At 41.1% G+C, this 19,655-nt stretch overlaps 2 protein-coding genes across 2 annotated transcripts in view; one reads left to right on the top strand and one right to left on the bottom strand.

Annotated features, from left to right (window-relative positions):
- Nucleotides 1–19,655, bottom strand: part of LOC117375930 (guanine nucleotide-binding protein G(q) subunit alpha) — a 249,744-nt gene that overhangs the window by 64,745 nt on the left and 165,344 nt on the right. The window lies entirely within an intron of this gene.
- LOC117376465 (WD repeat-containing protein 31-like) lies at nucleotides 3,805–19,317 on the top strand. The gene is made up of 10 exons (XM_033972961.2): nucleotides 3,805–4,090; nucleotides 6,130–6,190; nucleotides 9,719–9,851; nucleotides 11,056–11,130; nucleotides 11,316–11,460; nucleotides 11,862–11,962; nucleotides 12,035–12,102; nucleotides 15,505–15,646; nucleotides 17,304–17,466; nucleotides 17,943–19,317. Exons 2-10 carry the CDS (start codon nucleotides 6,144–6,146, stop codon nucleotides 18,131–18,133), a joined length of 1,065 nt encoding a protein of 354 aa, XP_033828852.1. The 5' UTR covers nucleotides 3,805–4,090; nucleotides 6,130–6,143; the 3' UTR covers nucleotides 18,134–19,317.

Below are 19,655 nucleotides of genomic sequence, written 5' to 3'. Positions count from 1 at the left end.
TCTGTCCTATAGGCAGCTGCTTTAGACACAGTTGGTATTTCCAAAGAAGATCACAAAAATATGAAAAAAAACCTCAATTATACCTGAAGTAAGATGGAAGAAAGCAAATATTCTAATAGTTTAATATTGTCAACTTAAACTCCTAAGTCGACTTAACGTGGAGTACTGCTAAAAAACATAAGTAAAAGAACGATATGATAAAACTATTCAGAAAAGTACACTTTCTTGGAACTTCTCATAAATAAATAAAACTGAGTATATGTTCCTCTGTTCTCTCATCTCTGGAGCTCCCATCGCAGAGGCCCGTCCCGTGAGCTGGAGCGTCCCAGATTCGGCGCTCTGGAGTGGGCTAACCTGAGCGAGTATCCTGGGCCGCAGCAGCTCCGTGGAGAGGCGGCCATTCACAGATCAAACACACTTTAACCTGCCTCACTCTGGGTAATGTGTTTAAACTACACAAGAGTGTTTAAGGCATCAGTAAAGTGAGCGATACACACACATGCACACACCCACACATACACACACACCCCCACACCCCTACACACACACATGCACACACTCACACATATACACACACACCCACCCCCTCACACATATACACACACACACATGCACACACTCACACATATATACGCACACACTCACACATATACACACACATGCACACACACGCATATACACACACATGCACACTCTCACACATATATACGCACACACTCACACATATACACACACACCCCCACCCCCTCACACATATACACACACACACATGCACACACTCACACATATACACACACATGCACACTCTCACACATATATACGCACACACTCACACATATACACACACATGCACACACACGCATATACACACACATGCACACACTCACCCCTACACACACACATGCACACTCCCACACATACACACACACACATGCACACACTCACACATATACACACACATGCACACCCCTACACATATACACACACACACATGCACACCCCCACACATATACACACACATGCACACACTTACACCTATACACACACACACATGCACACTCCCACACATACACACACTCACACATACACACATGCACACACTCACAAATATCCACACACATGCACACATATACACACACATGCACATACTCACACATACACACACATGCACACACTCACACACATGCACCCCCTCACACACATGCACACACTCACACATATACACACACACATGCACACCCCTACACACACATGCACACCCCCACCCCTACACACACATGCACACACTCACACATATACACACACATGCACACACTCACACGTATACACACACATGCACACACTCACACATGCACACAACACACACTCACACATATACACACACATGCACACACACATATACACACATACACATGCACACACTCACACATATACACACACACCCCCACACGCTCACACATATGCACACACACATGCACACACAGACACATACATATAAACACACATGCACACGCGCACACATATACATACGCACACACATATACACAACTATCAAATCAAATCAAATCAAACTTTATTTATAAAGCACTTTTCATACAAAAAAAAAGTAACACAAAGTGCTTTACAAACCATTAAAATCAGTCCCACCCACCAAACCCACCCAGCCACCCGACAGCCCAACAACCCAACCCCAACACATCAATAATCATAACCAAACAACCCCCCACCCCAACACACACTCCCACCCCCCACCCCAACACATGTTAAAATACCTCAGTTTCATTTAAAATATGTTTAAGTGGAACAGGCTGGATAAAGATGAACCAGATGAGAAAGCACCACCAGAGGAACCATCTGCACCAGGAGCAGGGTCACCCACAGCCACAGGACACCAGCCCAGGGCCCCGAGAAGAGATGAGGTCAAGACCAAACCTCCAGGGCCCACGAGCCAGGGCCCAGCAGCCACAGCCAACCACAGCTCCCGGTGCAGAGGGCTCCTCAGAGGAAACACTGGCAAATCTAAAATGATTAAAAATAATAAAATAAGTCAAACCTAATAAATAAGGCAATAAATAATCAATAAATAATAAAATAATCAATAAATAATAAAATAAGTCAAAACTAAACAAGTAAATAAAACATAAGTAAAACATAAACACACTATAGTGGTGTAATGTAGCTGTTGCAAATGCTGATTCTTTTAAACTTTTCTTGTTTTCTTGTATATTTTTTGGGGGAAAAATAAATGCACTTGGGTCTGCACTGGACTAACTGTCTCAGCTCTGCTCTGTTCCTCTTTTAAACGCTAAAGTTGCTATCCGGACGATTACAAGTGGAAATGTAGTCCACTTTCAGACCTACAATAGTCCCGTTATAGATCTGGAATAGTCCCGTTATAGACCTGGAATAGTCCCGTTGTAGATCTAAAATAGTCCTGTTATAGATCTGGAATAGTCCTGTTATAGATCTGGAATAGTCCCGTTATAGACCTGGAATAGTCCCGTTATAGATCTGGAATAGTCCTGTTGTAGATCTAAAATAGTCCTGTTATAGATCTGAAATAGTCCTGTTATAGATCTGGAATAGTCCTGTTGTAGATCTAAAATAGTCCTGTTATAGATCTAAAATAGTCCTGTTGTAGATCTAAAATAGTCCTGTTATAGATCTAAAATAGTCCTGTTATAGATCTAAAATAGTCCTGTTGTAGATCTAAAATAGTCCTGTTATAGATCTAAAATAGTCCTGTTGTAGATCTAAAATAGTCCTGTTATAGATCTAAAATAGTCCTGTTATAGATCTAAAATAGTCCTGTTATAGATCTAAAATAGTCCTGTTATAGATCTAAAATAGTCCTGTTATAGATCTGAAATAGTCCTGTGCTGAAATAGGTGGTACTTGGAAAGACAAATCTTTTCTTTGGTGATAATTGTGTGAAAGGTTTGAGAGCCACAGGCCCAGAATGTTACACAGTATGGTATTAAACATGCCATTATTCAATAAGAATTTGAATTATTTAATTGTTCTAAAAAACTTGCTGAAAAAACATACATTCTTATGGTGAGTGGGCTTGTCTCTCCACAGATCTGACTTGAACCCTAGAATGTATATATAAATATTCCGTATACAGTGTTTGAAACTTGGCCCAGTGGTGCCAGCTGTTTGTCTCCATGGAGATGGATGAGTTTAAAGCCATATTGTGGAACATTCCGGACAAAGCATTGCAATCTGAATATCCATGGAGACAAGCGGATTTCTCCTCCAGAAAAGTTACATACTATACCTAGAAGACCCAGGACACTCTGGCCTGGGAACACCCTGGGGTCCCACTGGAGGAGCTGGAGGAAGTGTCTGGGGTAAGGGAAGTCTGAGAGTCCCTGCTCAGAATCCTGCCCCCATGACCCAGCTCCGGAGAAGAGGAAGAGAATGGATGGAGTATACCTTTAATACATCTGCTTCTAACGTGCACGTTGAAAATGGCGGTAACATGACTTTATTTTTAGTTATAATAAAAGCCAAAGTAAAATCTGTAACTGGACAAATAGCTTTAGAGTGAAGCTGTTTGGCCACTTCTTCAGTTCTGGTCAGATTACTGCTGGACACTGCCTTATATCTGTCTGAAGGGAGGAGCTAACGACACTGAAAGTGTAAAAAAAGCTTTTGTTTGCAGTTTATAGTTTCAGCCTTTATTATTTTTAGTGCTTTTATTTTGTCGCACGTCTTTTATTTTGAAAAAAACTAAACAAAAAACGTCCAGACCACTTCCGGCCTGCGCCTGCACCACGTGACCGCTGCTTAGCTACCGCCGAGCGTCGCTGTGTTTGCGGGACAGAGGCAGAGGAGGATGAAACCTGCGGAGCCCGGGATTCTCCGCTCTTTTCTGCGCTGTTTTTACGCCCGCAGATAAAACCTAAAGCCCGGGACGCGATGACAGCAGCGCGGGTAGTGTGTCCGCTCACCGCAGCCCCGCAAACCGCACGTTTGAGCGCGTCTCCTCTGTGCTAAAGCGCGGGTTTATCATGACAGGTAAACGGGAGTTAGCATGCTAGCACGTTAGCTCCAGGTCTACTCACGCGCCGCCGGACTGTGACAGGTTTGTGATGTTTGTGAAGTGAACTTTTCTGCACTCTCGCACTGTTTAAGAGCGTTATTTTATCAAACTTGTGTTGTCTTTGTTGCGTAACGCGGTGTAGTGGCTCAGCAGGTGTCTCAGTCTAAATCCCTGTGGTAATGATGTGTCTCTAATAGGATTGAGCCTCTCCATCCTGCCTGTGCCTGGGGTTGGAGGAGTAGCCAAGAAAACCAAGGATAACCTCTCTGTTAAAGCCAGTCAGAGAGGAATAAACGCAAATACGGATCCTTTTGTTTTGTAATAAGTTATAATCAACATGTTTACATAGTTTTACATGTGTAATTCAGGTAAATAACATAATAACATGATAATTACCTGCACTCATGCTCATCTCTCCAGTCTTCTGAACACATTACACATTTGAATACATCATTTTAATATTAGTTTTAGTGGTAAAGCTTCAACTACAGTGAGTATTTTAGTAGTCGACAATCTTTCAGTAATTCAGTAATCAGTAATCTTTTTACTGTTCACTACTTTTTTTAAATCAACAATTAGGAAAGATTAGTTTATTCGTCATTGCAGCCCCATATAAAGATTTTAATTTATTTTTTTTGTTTGTTTTGCTTAATGACAATCAGACAATATGCTCCCAGTGTGGCAGAATGTGCACATATGCGCCTGTAAATGTTGTGGATGCGAATCAAGCCTCACACGAAACATGAATGTCACAAAATGTCACTTTTTACTCTCTGTTTGGGAGATTACAGTCTGACTAAATAATCCAAGGCACGCTGTAAAAATTGGAGAATACGTGGTTCTGTGTTGGCCACATAAACAAGAACTTGAACTTGACTGAAAATAAGCACCAGCAGAGTGCATTTTCATTTATGGTTCTTCATTATATGATTATTTGTATTGTAGATTCTCACTGAAGCCATAAAAGTGAAGAGTGACACAAGTAAATGTAGCAAGCAAAAAAAAAAAATCAACTCAAATATCCACTCTTTGTGTTGAACCCTGGTTTGTGTTGTCATTTCTTGACCCTGATTCAACTGTGAAGTGAAAACCATGTTAGGAGCTTTCATCGTGAAGCTCATTGAGAGAAGGATGGAGGAAGGTTTGCAGCTCTGTAGATAAAGTAAAGGGAGGACACTCTGAGCATTTGAGTATAAAACATAAATATAAAACATTTGTCTGAGCTATTTAATTATTTCATTTTCTCTGTTATACAATTCCATATGTGTTGCATCACATGTGTGAAGTCTCCTGTGTGTTTATCAAATGCAGAAATTGCTAAATGTAAAGAAAAAACAGGTCTGTCCAAACTTTTGACTGGAAGTGTAAATGTGCGTTGTGTTAGTGCACTTCAGTACAGTTACAGCAGAGCTTTGGATTGTGTTGTGTAATCTCAGAGAATTTTTATCCTGATGTTAAACCACTGGAGATTTTAAAATGTTAATGTCTAAACTCAGCATTTGTTCCAAAGTATTCTAACTCAAGTATTTAACACTAGTGACCCAGCAGCTCATCTGGTTATTCCACTGTGCTTTTGTTGAGTTTTTTAAAAGGATCGATTATCAGCAATATCGGTATTGGCCAGATATTGAGCATTTTGCCAATATTTGGCACCAATATTTCTTCTGCACTGCTCCAGTCTCCGTTTGTTCCAGTTTGTCCTCAGTGCATCAGATTTGACTTTTGAGTAAATTATTGAAAATATGAATTTATATCCCAGATCAATACATTTTGTTATTGTTTTTACAAAAGCAATATATTATTTTGTAAATGTCACTATGAAATAACATAAATTTGGTGTGGACTATAGATTTTAAAAGCTTAATAACAGTACTGGCAAACATCGGTTATCAGCCACAACAACAAGAAAAACATTATATCGGCTCAAAAAAATCCATATCTGACCATCCCTACTTTTTGACATTGCTTTTGCGAATTTATCTGTCTCTGTATATGCTTTGCATGTCTGGCCACAAATGTACAGTTTGTGATGTTTGATCTTGAGCTCTATTGTTAAACATGATCATTGAATCTCTCTACAGGTTCCTAAGAGGACATGGGGAAACTACAGAGCAAGTTTCGCAAGAGATCTGATCTCTACAGGTAAAATGCTGACATTATTTAAGCTTAAAAACGTGATTGTCGTCAGCTGAAAGGAGTTCAAGCCTTAAAATTAATGTGACAAGTTTGTGGAGGCAATCCCAAAGAAATAATGAGAAAGTTGGACATTTGTGGATCATGAGTTTGGAGAGTTCTTTCATAAACAGTGAGTGTTGGTCACATAGGTCCCTTTCCTCTCAAATCATGACACCAAATTCTAGAGCGTGAACCTTTTGTTCAGATGATGTGGGCTGGTAAACATGTTTGTTCCACCTCGAGGGCCCCTGGGATAATTAGGACTTTCTGTGTTTTGCACCAAACACCAAGTGTGGTCAAGTGAAGTTTTATGTTTCAGTATTTCATAGTGTGATAAACTGTAAACCGTCACATTCACTGAGGTGAATGAAAATGTGTTTATGATCGACATTAACATGTTGTGTTACTGATTGTGCCGCGGTGATTAGTTGAAGTAATCCCTCATTTGTCCAGGACTAGTCCATGACACTTAGGCTGGACAAAGCCCTCAAAGTGTCGCGCTGTAGTCAGGATTCATTTGCTCCACATTCGCCGGTGATAAGCTACTATTGTAGCCACAGCTGCCCTGGGGCAGACTGATGGAATTGAGGCTGCCAATCTGCGCCATCGGACACCCACCAACACTCCCACCTACACACCACCTTCATCTTTTAATACTGCATGTATTTGTATGCCAGAATGTTAAGGAGTTTCCATAGTGACACAATGCACACATTAGCAAACACTATCAAAAAAGTTTTAAGATTGTCTGAAAACTAAAGAAAAAAAATACAAAATGGATTTAAACAGCACAGTTTCAGGAGCCTGTGATCAGTCTGAGTGTTCATGGTCCTGTTAAGAAGTTTGATTTTACACAAAAATGTGACAGTGACTAACTGTAAAACTGCTGGCTAATGCTAGCTAGCTTGGGACTTGTTTAAGCGTACAAAATTAGCTCACCGGTTGTGATTCCAGCTAAGTCAGTTCTTTATGGTCAGATTGTGTTCAAACAAAGGTGAGATTAAAGTCTAACAGCCTCAGAGCCTCTTGTGGTGAAGCAGCACAGCCTCATGTTGATGACATCAGCTGCAAAGGGTCAATTCTGCACAGTGTTTTGGGAATCATTTAAAGTAACATTTCAGACATTACAGCACAGAGCTAACTCAGAGAAAGAATTGATTTAAAAAAATGTCCAGATAACTGCCTTTACTGCCTAATTTTTTCCCCTAAAGAAGACATTTTACCACACAACCACCACTTTGCATTGGCGGTGATGCTAGCAAATGTTTTTGTTTTTTTTTTGTTTTTTTGACAGTACATTTTTTCACAATCAGGTTAAGGTTTGGATTAGGGTTCATGTTAGGTTCAGGAACAGGTAATTTAGCTAAGTTTACAGCTTTGGGTCAGACATGCTATCTGAGTCTTGGCAGAACTCGGGGTAAAAAAAATGATGCACCTTTTCCACCATGGACCTCACCTGGACGAATGAGGGATTACATCACCTGATCCACAATAGATGCATAACTCGCAAGACCGCTACAAGATTTATCACAACTGAATAAAAATCCCATTTACTGGTTACATGTTGAACCATTAATGAATTCTGCAGAACTTTTAGTCCTCCAGTATTGTCCATAAACACCAAAATATTCCATCTCCGTGGGCTGTTATTGTGTCTAAAATGGTAACCCTGTAGTGTTGACCTAAACAATAATGCTCTGAAATGCATGGGATTTTAGGCCTGAGCCCATACAGGGCGTAGGGCTTATTGCTTCCGCATGGGCCTATTGCTTCGCCCATGCACTCATCATTGCAGACTGTCTTCACGAAGTTGCACGGTTCGCGTGCAACTTCGTGGCAGCACCGCACCTTGCACAGACTCCTGTATCCTATATCCCTGACATGCATTAACAGGAGTCAATAGTAGGAGTCGCCCCCCGTCGCCCCCTGCACAGACTCCACTATCCTAGCAACCCATGCCGTAGGCATGGGACATGCATATTTGTTCTTGCTAGCATGTTCTTGCAACATTGAGTCAATGGGCGAAGCCCATTGACTCAATGTTGACGCACGCAGCGCGAAGTGCTCATGTTCCCAAACACACTCCTGGCATCGAGCCCTATCCAAGCCCCCATGCCACAGGCATGGGCCATCTTTGTTACTGCTAAAATGAATGGAAGTCAATGGGGAGGTCAATGGCGGACCCCGACGTCATGGCCCCATTGACCCCACGGTGACATGGGGAATGTCCAGAGCTTTCAAAAAACGTATAATATGTCATTGTAATGTTATCGGATATATTGTTTTTGCTCAAATTATTATTATTTTTGTTTATTTATTAGGGCCGAGCCCATACAGGGCGTAGGGCCTATTGCTTCGCCCAAGCACTCATCGTTGCAGACTGCACAGACCGCCCCCTGCACAGACTCCTGTATCCTAGCTTGTTCTTGCTAGCATGTCAGGTTATATTTTTTTCCCATTCATAGGAAAAATATTAGTTTCATGGAATAATGTGAAATTTGGCACCATGACTCTTCATGTCATCCTGATGAAAAAAGTCAATGGGACCCATGCAATTTGTTTCACTGGGTTGCCATGGTGATGCGCGAAAGCACCCATGTTATCCTAATGGGAAAATTTCCAAATTTTCATGCATTTCAAAGTCTTATAACGACTTATTACCATCAACGATGAACATAAAATTTGGCACAGTGATTCTTCAGGTTGTCCCTGTCAAAAAAAGTCCAGGGGGACAAGTTTGTATTTTGCACAGTGTTGCCATGGCGATGCCTGGAAAACCCATGTTTTTGCAATTTTGTGCATCAGCACTTCCAGTGTGTTTTGACTTGTTTGGTGTAAAGTGCAGCCCAAAGCCGCAATAAAAAAAGGGACAAGTGGCACGTCAGCGCCACCCACAGGGAGTGCCGGGTCGGCCGAGTGCGAAGCACAGCCCGCGAGGGCCGTTCGATGCCGCTTGCGGCTTTAATTGTATTTGTTCCTTGATTTGCTAGGTGTGCTTTGAAAAAAAAAATGTTAACGGTTTTGCACATGCATTTATTAGATTATTTATAAATCTTGAATGTCCAGAGCAATTTACCCAATGTATTCAGTGTTTCCCATAAGGTTTTACGTGTTAGCTATGTCCATTTATATACACAGTCTATGGATGGCACAAATAATTTTTCTTTAAATGATAGCGGAGCATGAATGTCACTTACTGCCTAGTCTCTTAACAGTTTATGATAATGCTAATATAGTCCAGTTTGTTTTTCTCCTGTAATAATGAAAAACACTGCTATTGTATAGTGTGATTTCAGAATGTTTTAGTGGAGTGTGTGCCTCAGAATTTTTTCATCTAAACTGTGTGCTGTAACTAAAAACATGGTTGAACAATACTATTCTTTTATCAGTTCATGTTTTCCTCTTGTCAAATGTTATAACCTCTAAAGAGTTAAAGATGTATGAATGTTTCCGTACTTGCGTGCCTTCTGTACAGTTGTGTTGTGCTGCGTGCAGGTCGTCCGAGGGGCAGAAGGACGACAGTGCCTTGGACAGTCAGGTGCAGCAGTATGAACCTGCTCACCAGGGCTCCATCAACGCTGTGGTGAGCCTGAGTCCAGAGGCCTGTGTGTCCGGGGGAAGTGACCAGGTCAGTGTGAGTGTGTCTGCTCTGTGGACGCCTCATACACACTCAAATGAACCAGGAGAACACTCAAACAGAAACATCTGTGCTGAGGCGGGACTTTGGTTGTTGTTGTGGAGGAGCTCAGTTACTGCCCACTTTCTGCCCAATTTCTCGTAGATCTAAAACAATAGTTAAGTTTGAAAGCTGGCTCGGGACTGTTCAGCTGTGTGGCAGCTTTGTGGTAAGTAATAAGCAAAGCAAGTTTATTTGCACAGCACAATTCATACACAAAGTATTTCAAAGTGCTTTACAGAATAAGAAAGACATTAAAATCACAATACAACAAATCAAAACATGAATAATCATAATAGTAAAAATATGTTTATAAACTGCTGAGTTATTAGAGCATTTTGGCAAATTTCAAGTTTTAAATGTGTTCTTTCTTTGACTAAAAACACCCGTGTTATGTACATTCGTTACAATATAGTAGGTTAGCCATTGTCCCTCTTAAATTAGAATTTTGGGAATTATGGGAGAAATGTATGTGAAATTTCCTACCTGAGGCGAATGTGATTGTTTTTGCTCTATAGATAATGTTCAAAAGTGTAAAAGATGGCGTTTTTGTTCATGGTTTATAAGTAGTACTGTGCAGGATTCATTGCTTTGCTGGAACTTTTGTAAATCTTATTTTCCTGTCTGCTTCTTTTGCTTGTTTACGCTCTGTTTACTCAAGTTTTAGATCGTTTTCTGGATTTTTTTTTTCTGGTTTTGACCTGCTACTTTGAGGATGCATTACACCGCATGTATTTCTATGGCAGAATATTCAGCAGTTTCCATGGTGACACAATGCACACATTAGCAAACGCTATCAAAAAAGTTTTATGATTGTCTGAAAACTCAAGAAATGGATTTAAACAGCACAGTTTCAGGAGCCTGTGATCAGTCTGAGCATTCATGGTCCTGTTAAGAAGTTTGATTTTACACAAAAATGTGACAGTGACTAACTGTGAAACTGCTGGCTAATGGTAGCCCTTGTTTAAGCGTACAATATTAGCTCACCGGTTGTGATTCCTTTCTGCTTCTTTTGTTTGTTTACAGTCTGTTTACCTGTTTACTCAAGTTTTAGACCATTTTCTGGCTTTTTTTCTGGTTTTGATCTGCTACTTTGAAGATGCATTATACGTAAAGTAAAAAAATGCTGTCTTCCTGTATGCTTCACCGTGTCCAGGCTGTGGTGGTGTACGACTGGACCCAGGGCCGCATGTGCCAGTCCCTCCACGGCCACACTCGGGAGGTCACCAAGGTAACGCCAGGCCTAACAACTTAAGAAAAGTACATTTATCCTGTGACTGTTACTTCTCCCCCTCACACTTAAAACCACTTCCAAACCCGACTTAAACTGATGTGATGCCGTCGATGTTCCCCGCTGTGCAGTGAGACGGCGCTTACCATCCCGCTGTACGCTAATGCTAACCCTGTGCGCTTCAGGTGGTGTGTTACCCCGGCACCACGTGGATCTTCAGCGCTTCTCGGGATAAGGCAGTTTTTATGTGGGACCTGAACCAGGGATATGAGCCCATCCAGGAGTTCTGTGGACACGAGCTGGTGGTCAACGGCATCGCCATCAGCCCCGGTAAGTTACTACATGTTTTACTTCAGCTTTTGCATGTGGGTTTCAAGCTATGGCAGTCGTCGTCCTCCGTGGTCATAGCAATTAAGTAATTCAAGTCAAAATATTAAATCTTTTGAATGGGGAAAGGTCCTCAACGGCTCCTCCCATCAAATCAAGAAGGAACTGTTTGTCTGCAACTCATGAAACTCCAGTGAAGTGGTCATTTCGGTTTTGGAGTGAAACACAATTCCACAAGTACAAGACGTTCAAGATCTAATCCCCATGACCTTTTTTTTTAGCATTCCACTGCAAAACAAAACAATGCGTTACTTATACACACAGTTAAGCGATCCTTGCCATTATCGTTCCATCCCTGTTGATCCTTTCACAGATTTGTCTGTTTGTTCCACGTTTTTCCTCAGACGGGAGGAAACTGTGCAGCGGTTCCCGTGACAACTGGATGTGTTTATGGGACATCGAATCTGCCAAATGTGAACAGCGCCACAACATCTCCAGGAACCTGGTCAGACCGAGCCCTCACGTTTCACACAGTCTGACGGAGACGGGATGTACAAATAATGTAAATGTGTCTTAGGTGACTCACGTGTGCTGGGTGCCCGGCAGCTCCACAATAGCACAGACCTCTGAGGACAAGACCATCAGGTAAAAGTTACATTTTTATTCCAATTAAAAATAAAAATTCAGCAGCTCCAACTTGACTCATAATAATATGCTTTTTTTCCTCAAGTGTTTAAAACCAAAATAGATCATTATTATGCGTTTTGTTCATTGTGAAGTGGGATCGTGTATTTCTCACGATACGATACTTAGACCAATTTTTTTATCCACTTTCAAGTCACTCAAAGCCTTTTACATTACATGTATTCATACACCAGTGTAGTTAGACACTGGGGGTGAGGTGGGGTAAGTGTCTTGCCCAAGGACACAACGACAGTATCTGTGAGAGCTGGAGTCGCACCTCCAACATGTAGGTCAGTGGGTCAGTGGACCAACTACCAACTGAGCTACGGTTGGCCCCCGATACAAACATATCCTTAAAAATGGGCCTTAGTGCACTAAAGTTATATTTTGACTACGCAGAGGAGCAAAATACGTTGAAATTTCATGCGTACATATGACTGAGTCCCTTTTTTGGCTCTGCACATTCAGCTGTAATGCAGTATTAGCAGATAATTCCACAGTTTATAAAGAAGGACCATTATTTAAAGGGCCCATATTACTCTACAGTGGTCCCCCGCTATATCTCGGTTCACCTTTCACGGTCTCGCTGTTTCGCAGACCATTTATTTTGTTCTGCGTCCTGATTGGCTAAGGGTCTCCTATACAGTACAGAATGCTTTCAGACAAAATTTCTGTAAGCTTTGATTTATTTGATGTATATTTTATATATTGACATTTATTTGGACACTAGTATTTTGTTTATTACTTTCTATTTATTTTATTAATAATTAATTGTATTTATTATATTATGTTGGATACATTATTTACTTTCTTCATAATGATATTAGGTACTGCGCATTTGAGGAGCGCACCGATAAAAATGTAACTACAGTGAATAAAAGACGAGCTGTAACTGTCCTGCCGTGTTGGTTTATTTAAGCAAAGAAGAAGCAAGAAAATACATTGTATTAAATCTTAACAGTAACCGACAAACCACAGCCTCAAGAGACTGAGAACAATTTATTAGGGTCAAATTTACATAAATGTTGGATCTGAAGTGCTGTATGTTTGCACGGTGAGTTTTCTCACCGACAAAACCCACAATGTCGATGAAACGTTCTGCACCGACAAAGACGCCTACGAAGGTTTGAACTTTGAGAGAGTTTAAACGAGAGAGAAATGTGAGAAAAGTGTATAAAGTGTGTGGTGAGGGGTTTTACAGACAAAAACATAGAGAATAATTGTAAAAATAAACCTGACGACTTTGCGGATTTCGCCTATGATTATTTTTAAAACGTGACCCCCGAGATAAACGAGGGACCACTGTACTCTCTGATCTGTTCTAATGTTGTTTCCTCGTCACAAACAAACCTGGAGTTGTGTTTTTTTGTTTCATTCACACATGTTTAACACACAAACCTGCAGATTTAGGTTGAGCTCTTCTGTCAAACAGAAAACACCTCAAAAAACTCTGTTCCACCTTGTGATGTCATCATGTGGTGATACAGGAAGTGCTCCACTGTGTTTTTAAACTCTACACACCTTCACTAGAATCATCTGGATGATTTCAGGCCTGGACTTGCCAATCTCTACTGAACTAAATATAAAAGGAGCTGTTAACTTGAAAACTACCACTTGATGACATCACAAAGTGGAACAGAGCGTTTTGAGCTTTGGAGGCATAGGCAGAATAATAATGCAGGGTTACTCAAACGTGTGTGAATGAAACAAAACACAACTCCAGGTCTGTTTTTGAGGAGGTAACAGCATTATAAAATGACTTGAAGCTCAGGACAGTCAGTTTTGTGTAATATCGGACCTTTACAGCGTCTCATATCGATCGTCTCGTATTGATATTTTGAGTCCATCTTATTAAAACAGTTTATTATTCAGTAGAAACAGGCCCTTTGACCTCCTGTTCTTCATAATGATATTTCAAATTTTCATTCACTCGTTTTTTTACTGTTGAAAAATGGCGACATGGATTTTTAGAAACCTACATATATGACAATCACGAGGAAGCACAGAGCAGTGGGCGGGGATAGGGCGTAGGTGAAAATTAGATTTTTCTGAGCACTGAAGTGAATGTAGGACAATATAGCATTACTCACGTGCATGAATACAACTTTGAGTGAGATGTCTGTAATCCCTCAGTCGTCCAGGTCTGATCCATAGAGAAAGAAAACTTAAGAGCTGTCGGTCAGATTACTGCTGGACACTGCCTTTTATCTGTCTGAAGGAGGAGTGATGAGTTATGTTTAAAACCTCATAAAAGTCCATTTAGCCTAATACGTCCCCTTTAATGTAGGAAAAGAATGTTGTGATGTGTCTGAAAGTGAACTTTAGTGCCACTGAAGCATGAGTTCAGTTCAGGTCTCAGATGGTTGTGACCTGACCTCAGATCTGCTCAGTTCACACTCGGCTAATTATAACACAATGGATTATCTGTTCAAAGAAAATCATATTAATGAGGCTGAGGGCCTCCTCCTGCATCCAGTCCGATTCTACAGAAAGTATTTACACACATTTAAGACATCTGAAGTGGTGAGATGCTGTTATTCTTGTATATTTAAATTATACAGTAAATATCCCAAAACTTATAACCTTTTAGTGAGATGGAGATACACAAAAACATCTGTGTATGAATCTGGTACAGTCCTGGTTCCTAATTTAATGCTGGTTTAGTGTTGGGTTAGTGCTGCTTTAGTCCTGGTTTAGACATGGTTTAATCCTAATTTTGTCCTAGTTTGGTCCTGATTTAGTCCTGGTTCAATACTGGTTTAGTCCTAATTTGGTCCAGGTTTAGTCCTTGTTTAGTCGTACTTTAGCTGTACTTTAGTCCTGGTTTAGTCGTATTTTAGTCCTGGTTTAGTCCTGGTTTAGTCCTGGTTTAGTCCTGGTTTAGTCCTGGTTTAGTCCTTGTTTAGTCATATTTTATTCCTGGTTTAGTCCTGGTTTAGTCGTATTTTAGTCGTATTTTAGTCCTGGTTTAGTCCTGGTTTAGTCCTGGTTTAGTCCTGGTTTAGTCCTTGTTTAGTCATATTTTATTCCTGGTTTAGTCCTGGTTTAGTCGTATTTTAGTCGTATTTTAGTCCTGGTTTAGTCCTGGTTTAGTCCTGGTTTAGTCCTGGTTTAGTCCTTGTTTAGTCATATTTTATTCCTGGTTTAGTCCTGGCTTAGTCGTATTTTAGTCCTAGTTTATTCCTGGTTTAATCCTGGTTTAATCTTAGTTTAGTCCTGGTTTAGTCCTGGTTTAGTCCTGGACACATAGAGACATGCACTTTCAGATTTTGCCTTTAGTTGTCGCGCTGCAGCAGTAATGGCTCCAGTGTTTATTGTGTTTTTTTCACTTTACTGTTGTTTGTTGTTTTGTTTATGGTGCAGGATCTGGGACAGCCGGGTGTGGCAAGTGACCCACACGTTTCCAGCCAAACAGTACATCCAGACTCACTGTGACGTGTCTGTTAACGGACACTACCTGGTGTCCAGCAGCAACGGCTTCGGAGGACAGGGCTGTGAAGCCACGGTGAGACCGAGGACTCGTTATACCGACTAAAACTACAGAGATTAGACCGAGGACTCGTTATACCGACTAAAACTACAGAGATTAGACCGAGGACTCGTTATACCGACTAAAACTACAGAGATTAGACCGAGGACTCGTTATACCGACTAAAACTACAGAGATTAGACCGAGGACTCGTTTTACTGACTAAAACTACAGAGATTAGACCGAGGACTCGTTTTACTGACTAAAACTACAGAGATTAGACCGAGGACTCGTTTTACTGACTAAAACTACAGAGATTAGACCGAGGACTCGTTATACCGACTAAAACTACAGAGATTAGACCGAGGACTCGTTATACCGACTAAAACTACAGAGATTAGACCGAGGACTCGTTTTACTGACTAAAACTACAGAGATTAGACCGAGGACTCGTTATACCGACTAAAACTACAGAGATTAGACCGAGGACTCGTTATACCGACTAATACTACAGAGATTAGACCGAGGACTCGTTATACCGACTAATACTACAGAGATTAGACCGAGGACTCGTTATACCGACTAATACTACAGAGATTAGACCGAGGACTCGTTATACCGACTAAAACTACAGAGATTAGACCGAGGACTCGTTATACCGACTAATACTACAGAGATTAGACCGAGGACTCGTTATACCGACTAATACTACAGAGATTAGACCGAGGACTCGTTATACCGACTAAAACTACAGAGATTAGACCGAGGACTCGTTATACCGACTAATACTACAGAGATTAGACCGAGGACTCGTTATACCGACTAAAACTACAGAGATTAGACCGAGGACTCGTTTTACTGACTAAAACTACAGAGATTAGACCGAGGACTCGTTTTACTGACTAAAACTACAGAGATTAGACCGAGGACTCGTTATACCGACTAAAACTACAGAGATTAGACCGAGGACTCGTTATACCGACTAAAACTACAGAGATTAGACCGAGGACTCGTTTTACTGACTAAAACTACAGAGATTAGACCGAGGACTCGTTATACCGACTAAAACTACATAGATTAGACCGAGGACTCGTTATACCGACTAAAACTACAGAGATTAGACCGAGGACTCGTTATACCGACTAAAACTACAGAGATCAGACCGAGGACTCGTTATACCGACTAAAACTACAGAGATTAGACCGAGGACTCGTTTTACTGACTAAAACTACAGAGATTAGACCGAGGACTTGTTTTACTGACTAAAACTACAGAGATTAGACCGAGGACTCGTTTTACTGACTAAAACTACAGAGATTAGACCGAGGACTCGTTATACCGACTAAAACTACAGAGATTAGACCGAGGACTCGTTATACCGACTAAAACTACATAGATTAGACCGAGGACTCATTTTACTGACTAAAACTACAGAGATTAGTCCGAGGACTCGTTATACCGACTAAAACTACATAGATTAGACCGAGGACTCGTTATACCGACTAAAACTACAGAGATTAGACCGAGGACTCATTTTACTGAATGTCTGCAGCTTTAAATATGTCTGTTTTAATTTAGGACAAGCATACACAAAGTACAACAGCAGCTTTAACCTCAGTGCTGTTTGTATCAGATGTAGTATTTGCTGTATTAGTATTAGTTAAGTGTTGGTTGTTGGATGTGTCCTCTGCAGCTGTGGGACCTGCGTCAGCCCGGCTGTAAAGTGGTGGAGTACAGGGGCCACCTCCAAACCACCGCCTGCTGCGTGTTCCTTCCTTCCAACACCGGGGGGAGCCCTCTGGTGGCAACGTCCTCTCACGACAGCTCCGTCAAGATCTGGGACCAGAACACTGCAGGTAAATAACCGCTCTAAAAGGGCTGGGCTCACTGTGGGAACTCATATTTGCTATGGTTCAGAAAATGTGTTTGTGTTTCCAAAAGTGCACAATGTACCTTTGTGTCAGAGGGCGCCTGCTTGTCTCCATGGAGATGCTATTGTTTTTACCTGGAATGAGCTTAAGTTTATCTATCTGACTCCCCCAGGCCATGTTACGGATCATATCTGTGGAGAGACAATGCAACTTTTATTTAAATCTAACACACTGGACCAAAGTGCTTTACCCAAATTCACAGCAGCTGCAGCACATTAAACACATGAGATAAAACTGGAAGAAAACAGCTGTAATGACCCTTCACCCACACTGCCCATTGTGAACGTGGTGTGGTCAGAGCGTTGGTTGGTCGCAGGGGCTGTGTCTGAGGAGTGAATGAATAACAGCTTGTACCGTGTGGTGTTTTGACTAAATAACCCTGTGTGTTGTTGTGCTCTCAGCCTGTCTGGGGACCCTCTCTCTGGACGGAGCGGGCCCTCTGGTGTCCCTAGCGCCCAGTGACCCGGTCAATCTGATCTGTGCCAGTTTCAACTCAGGTCTGCACCACCTCCAGCTGTGCCATGGCTCGCCCCAGGCCCAGAGCTCGGGGGCATCGGGGGCGGTGGACATCAGGCTGGTGGCTCGGTTTTAATGAGACTTTTATTGGACGAGGTAGAAGTCAACAAAATCTTGAAATGCGATCATAGCAAAAATCTACAAGTTTACATGCAATAAGAATATTTGATCTTAATTTGAGAAGCTTTCACTCGTTATGTAAAAAACGTACCAATGCAAAATAAAAGTGCCCCCTCTACAGTACATAAGGGTTAAAGCGCATATGACAGACGACTACTGTCACTACACACTGAACTCACTCTGCAATTTTCCCTGTTAAAGACATAGCACCTCAGCACTACTTCCTGTATTTTTCTACTTCTCAACTCTCTCCTAAAACTTAAAAAAAACTGATGTAAAACTATGATAAATATTTAGCACATGTGCTATTCATCAAACCAAGTCAGAATTTAAAAACATGAACACCTGTCAAATGCACTTTAAACTCAGTGTGGGACGTCATTTTTCGTCCAAAAAAGACAGTAAATTGTTTTGTTTCCCTCATTTTAAAGTAGCACTATGTAACTTTACGGGTGGATATATGTATCTCCAATAAGGTGACGCCACCAGGCCACTACAGCTCAGATCTATGGAGAGGCTTGACCATTAACATGTCATGTTTTTATTTGTATTTTTGAGCAGTAAACTCACCCAAAAAATTTTATGCTAGGTAGATACGCTAAAGTCACACTGTGAAACATTTATTTATATTTTATGATATTTTAAAAGTGCATACAATGTATTTTTCAAAGCTTCTCAAATCAAGTCATTTCATCTCATTATTGAACGTCTCTCTGGTGGTTTCACTTCGGCAGAGTTTTCCTCACATAAAACTGTCACTGCCACTGCACTGAGAGCAGCTGAATGTAGGACCCTGTGACTGTGAGGAGCAGAGCACCTGTGGAGCACCTGTGGAGCACCTGTGGAACACCTGTGATACACCTGTGGTACTCTCTTGTGATACACCTGTGGTACTCACTATAAACAGGTTTAAACTGTAGAATCATTTAAGCTGCACTTTGTGAGAATCAATGTTTTACTGAGAATGTAGTTTACGAGTTATTCAGGACATTTCACAAAAATATCACCGTTTAATCCTCGATCATTTGTAGATATATTTTTATAGAATTGATTCATTTTGTACTTTTGCTCATGCTGGTTTCAAAGTTACTATGCAATAAAATGACCACAGTAATTACTTTTTAATAAAATGTCCAAATAGTGTTTTTGTGTAAACTCACCTGTACGTAGCCCCCTCAAATACCGCGCTACCGTCTGGGACCTCGTCTATCAAAGGACAAAAGTAAACTTAGAGTTCTGAGAAGAGCAGCACATTTTACAACTTCTGACCATGATCCAAAAATCTGATGGGAAACACTGGAGGAAATGTCAAAAATATCATCGACTGATGGATAAAATGACCAACTTGTAGCAGTACCACCCGCCTCAGTTCAGCGGAGCCACTGAACCAGGTCTAAACATCCAGACAAGTATCAGACCTTAAAACCCGACACGGCCAGGAGAAAAACCTCTCTGCCCCAGAACAGAACCAACTGAAA

Source organism: Periophthalmus magnuspinnatus, chromosome 9, assembly GCF_009829125.3.
Source record: "Periophthalmus magnuspinnatus isolate fPerMag1 chromosome 9, fPerMag1.2.pri, whole genome shotgun sequence".
Classification (NCBI taxonomy): domain Eukaryota; kingdom Metazoa; phylum Chordata; class Actinopteri; order Gobiiformes; family Gobiidae; genus Periophthalmus; species Periophthalmus magnuspinnatus.
The sequence above is the reverse complement of the archived record's forward strand: the minus strand, read 5'-3'. Positions and strand labels throughout refer to the sequence as shown.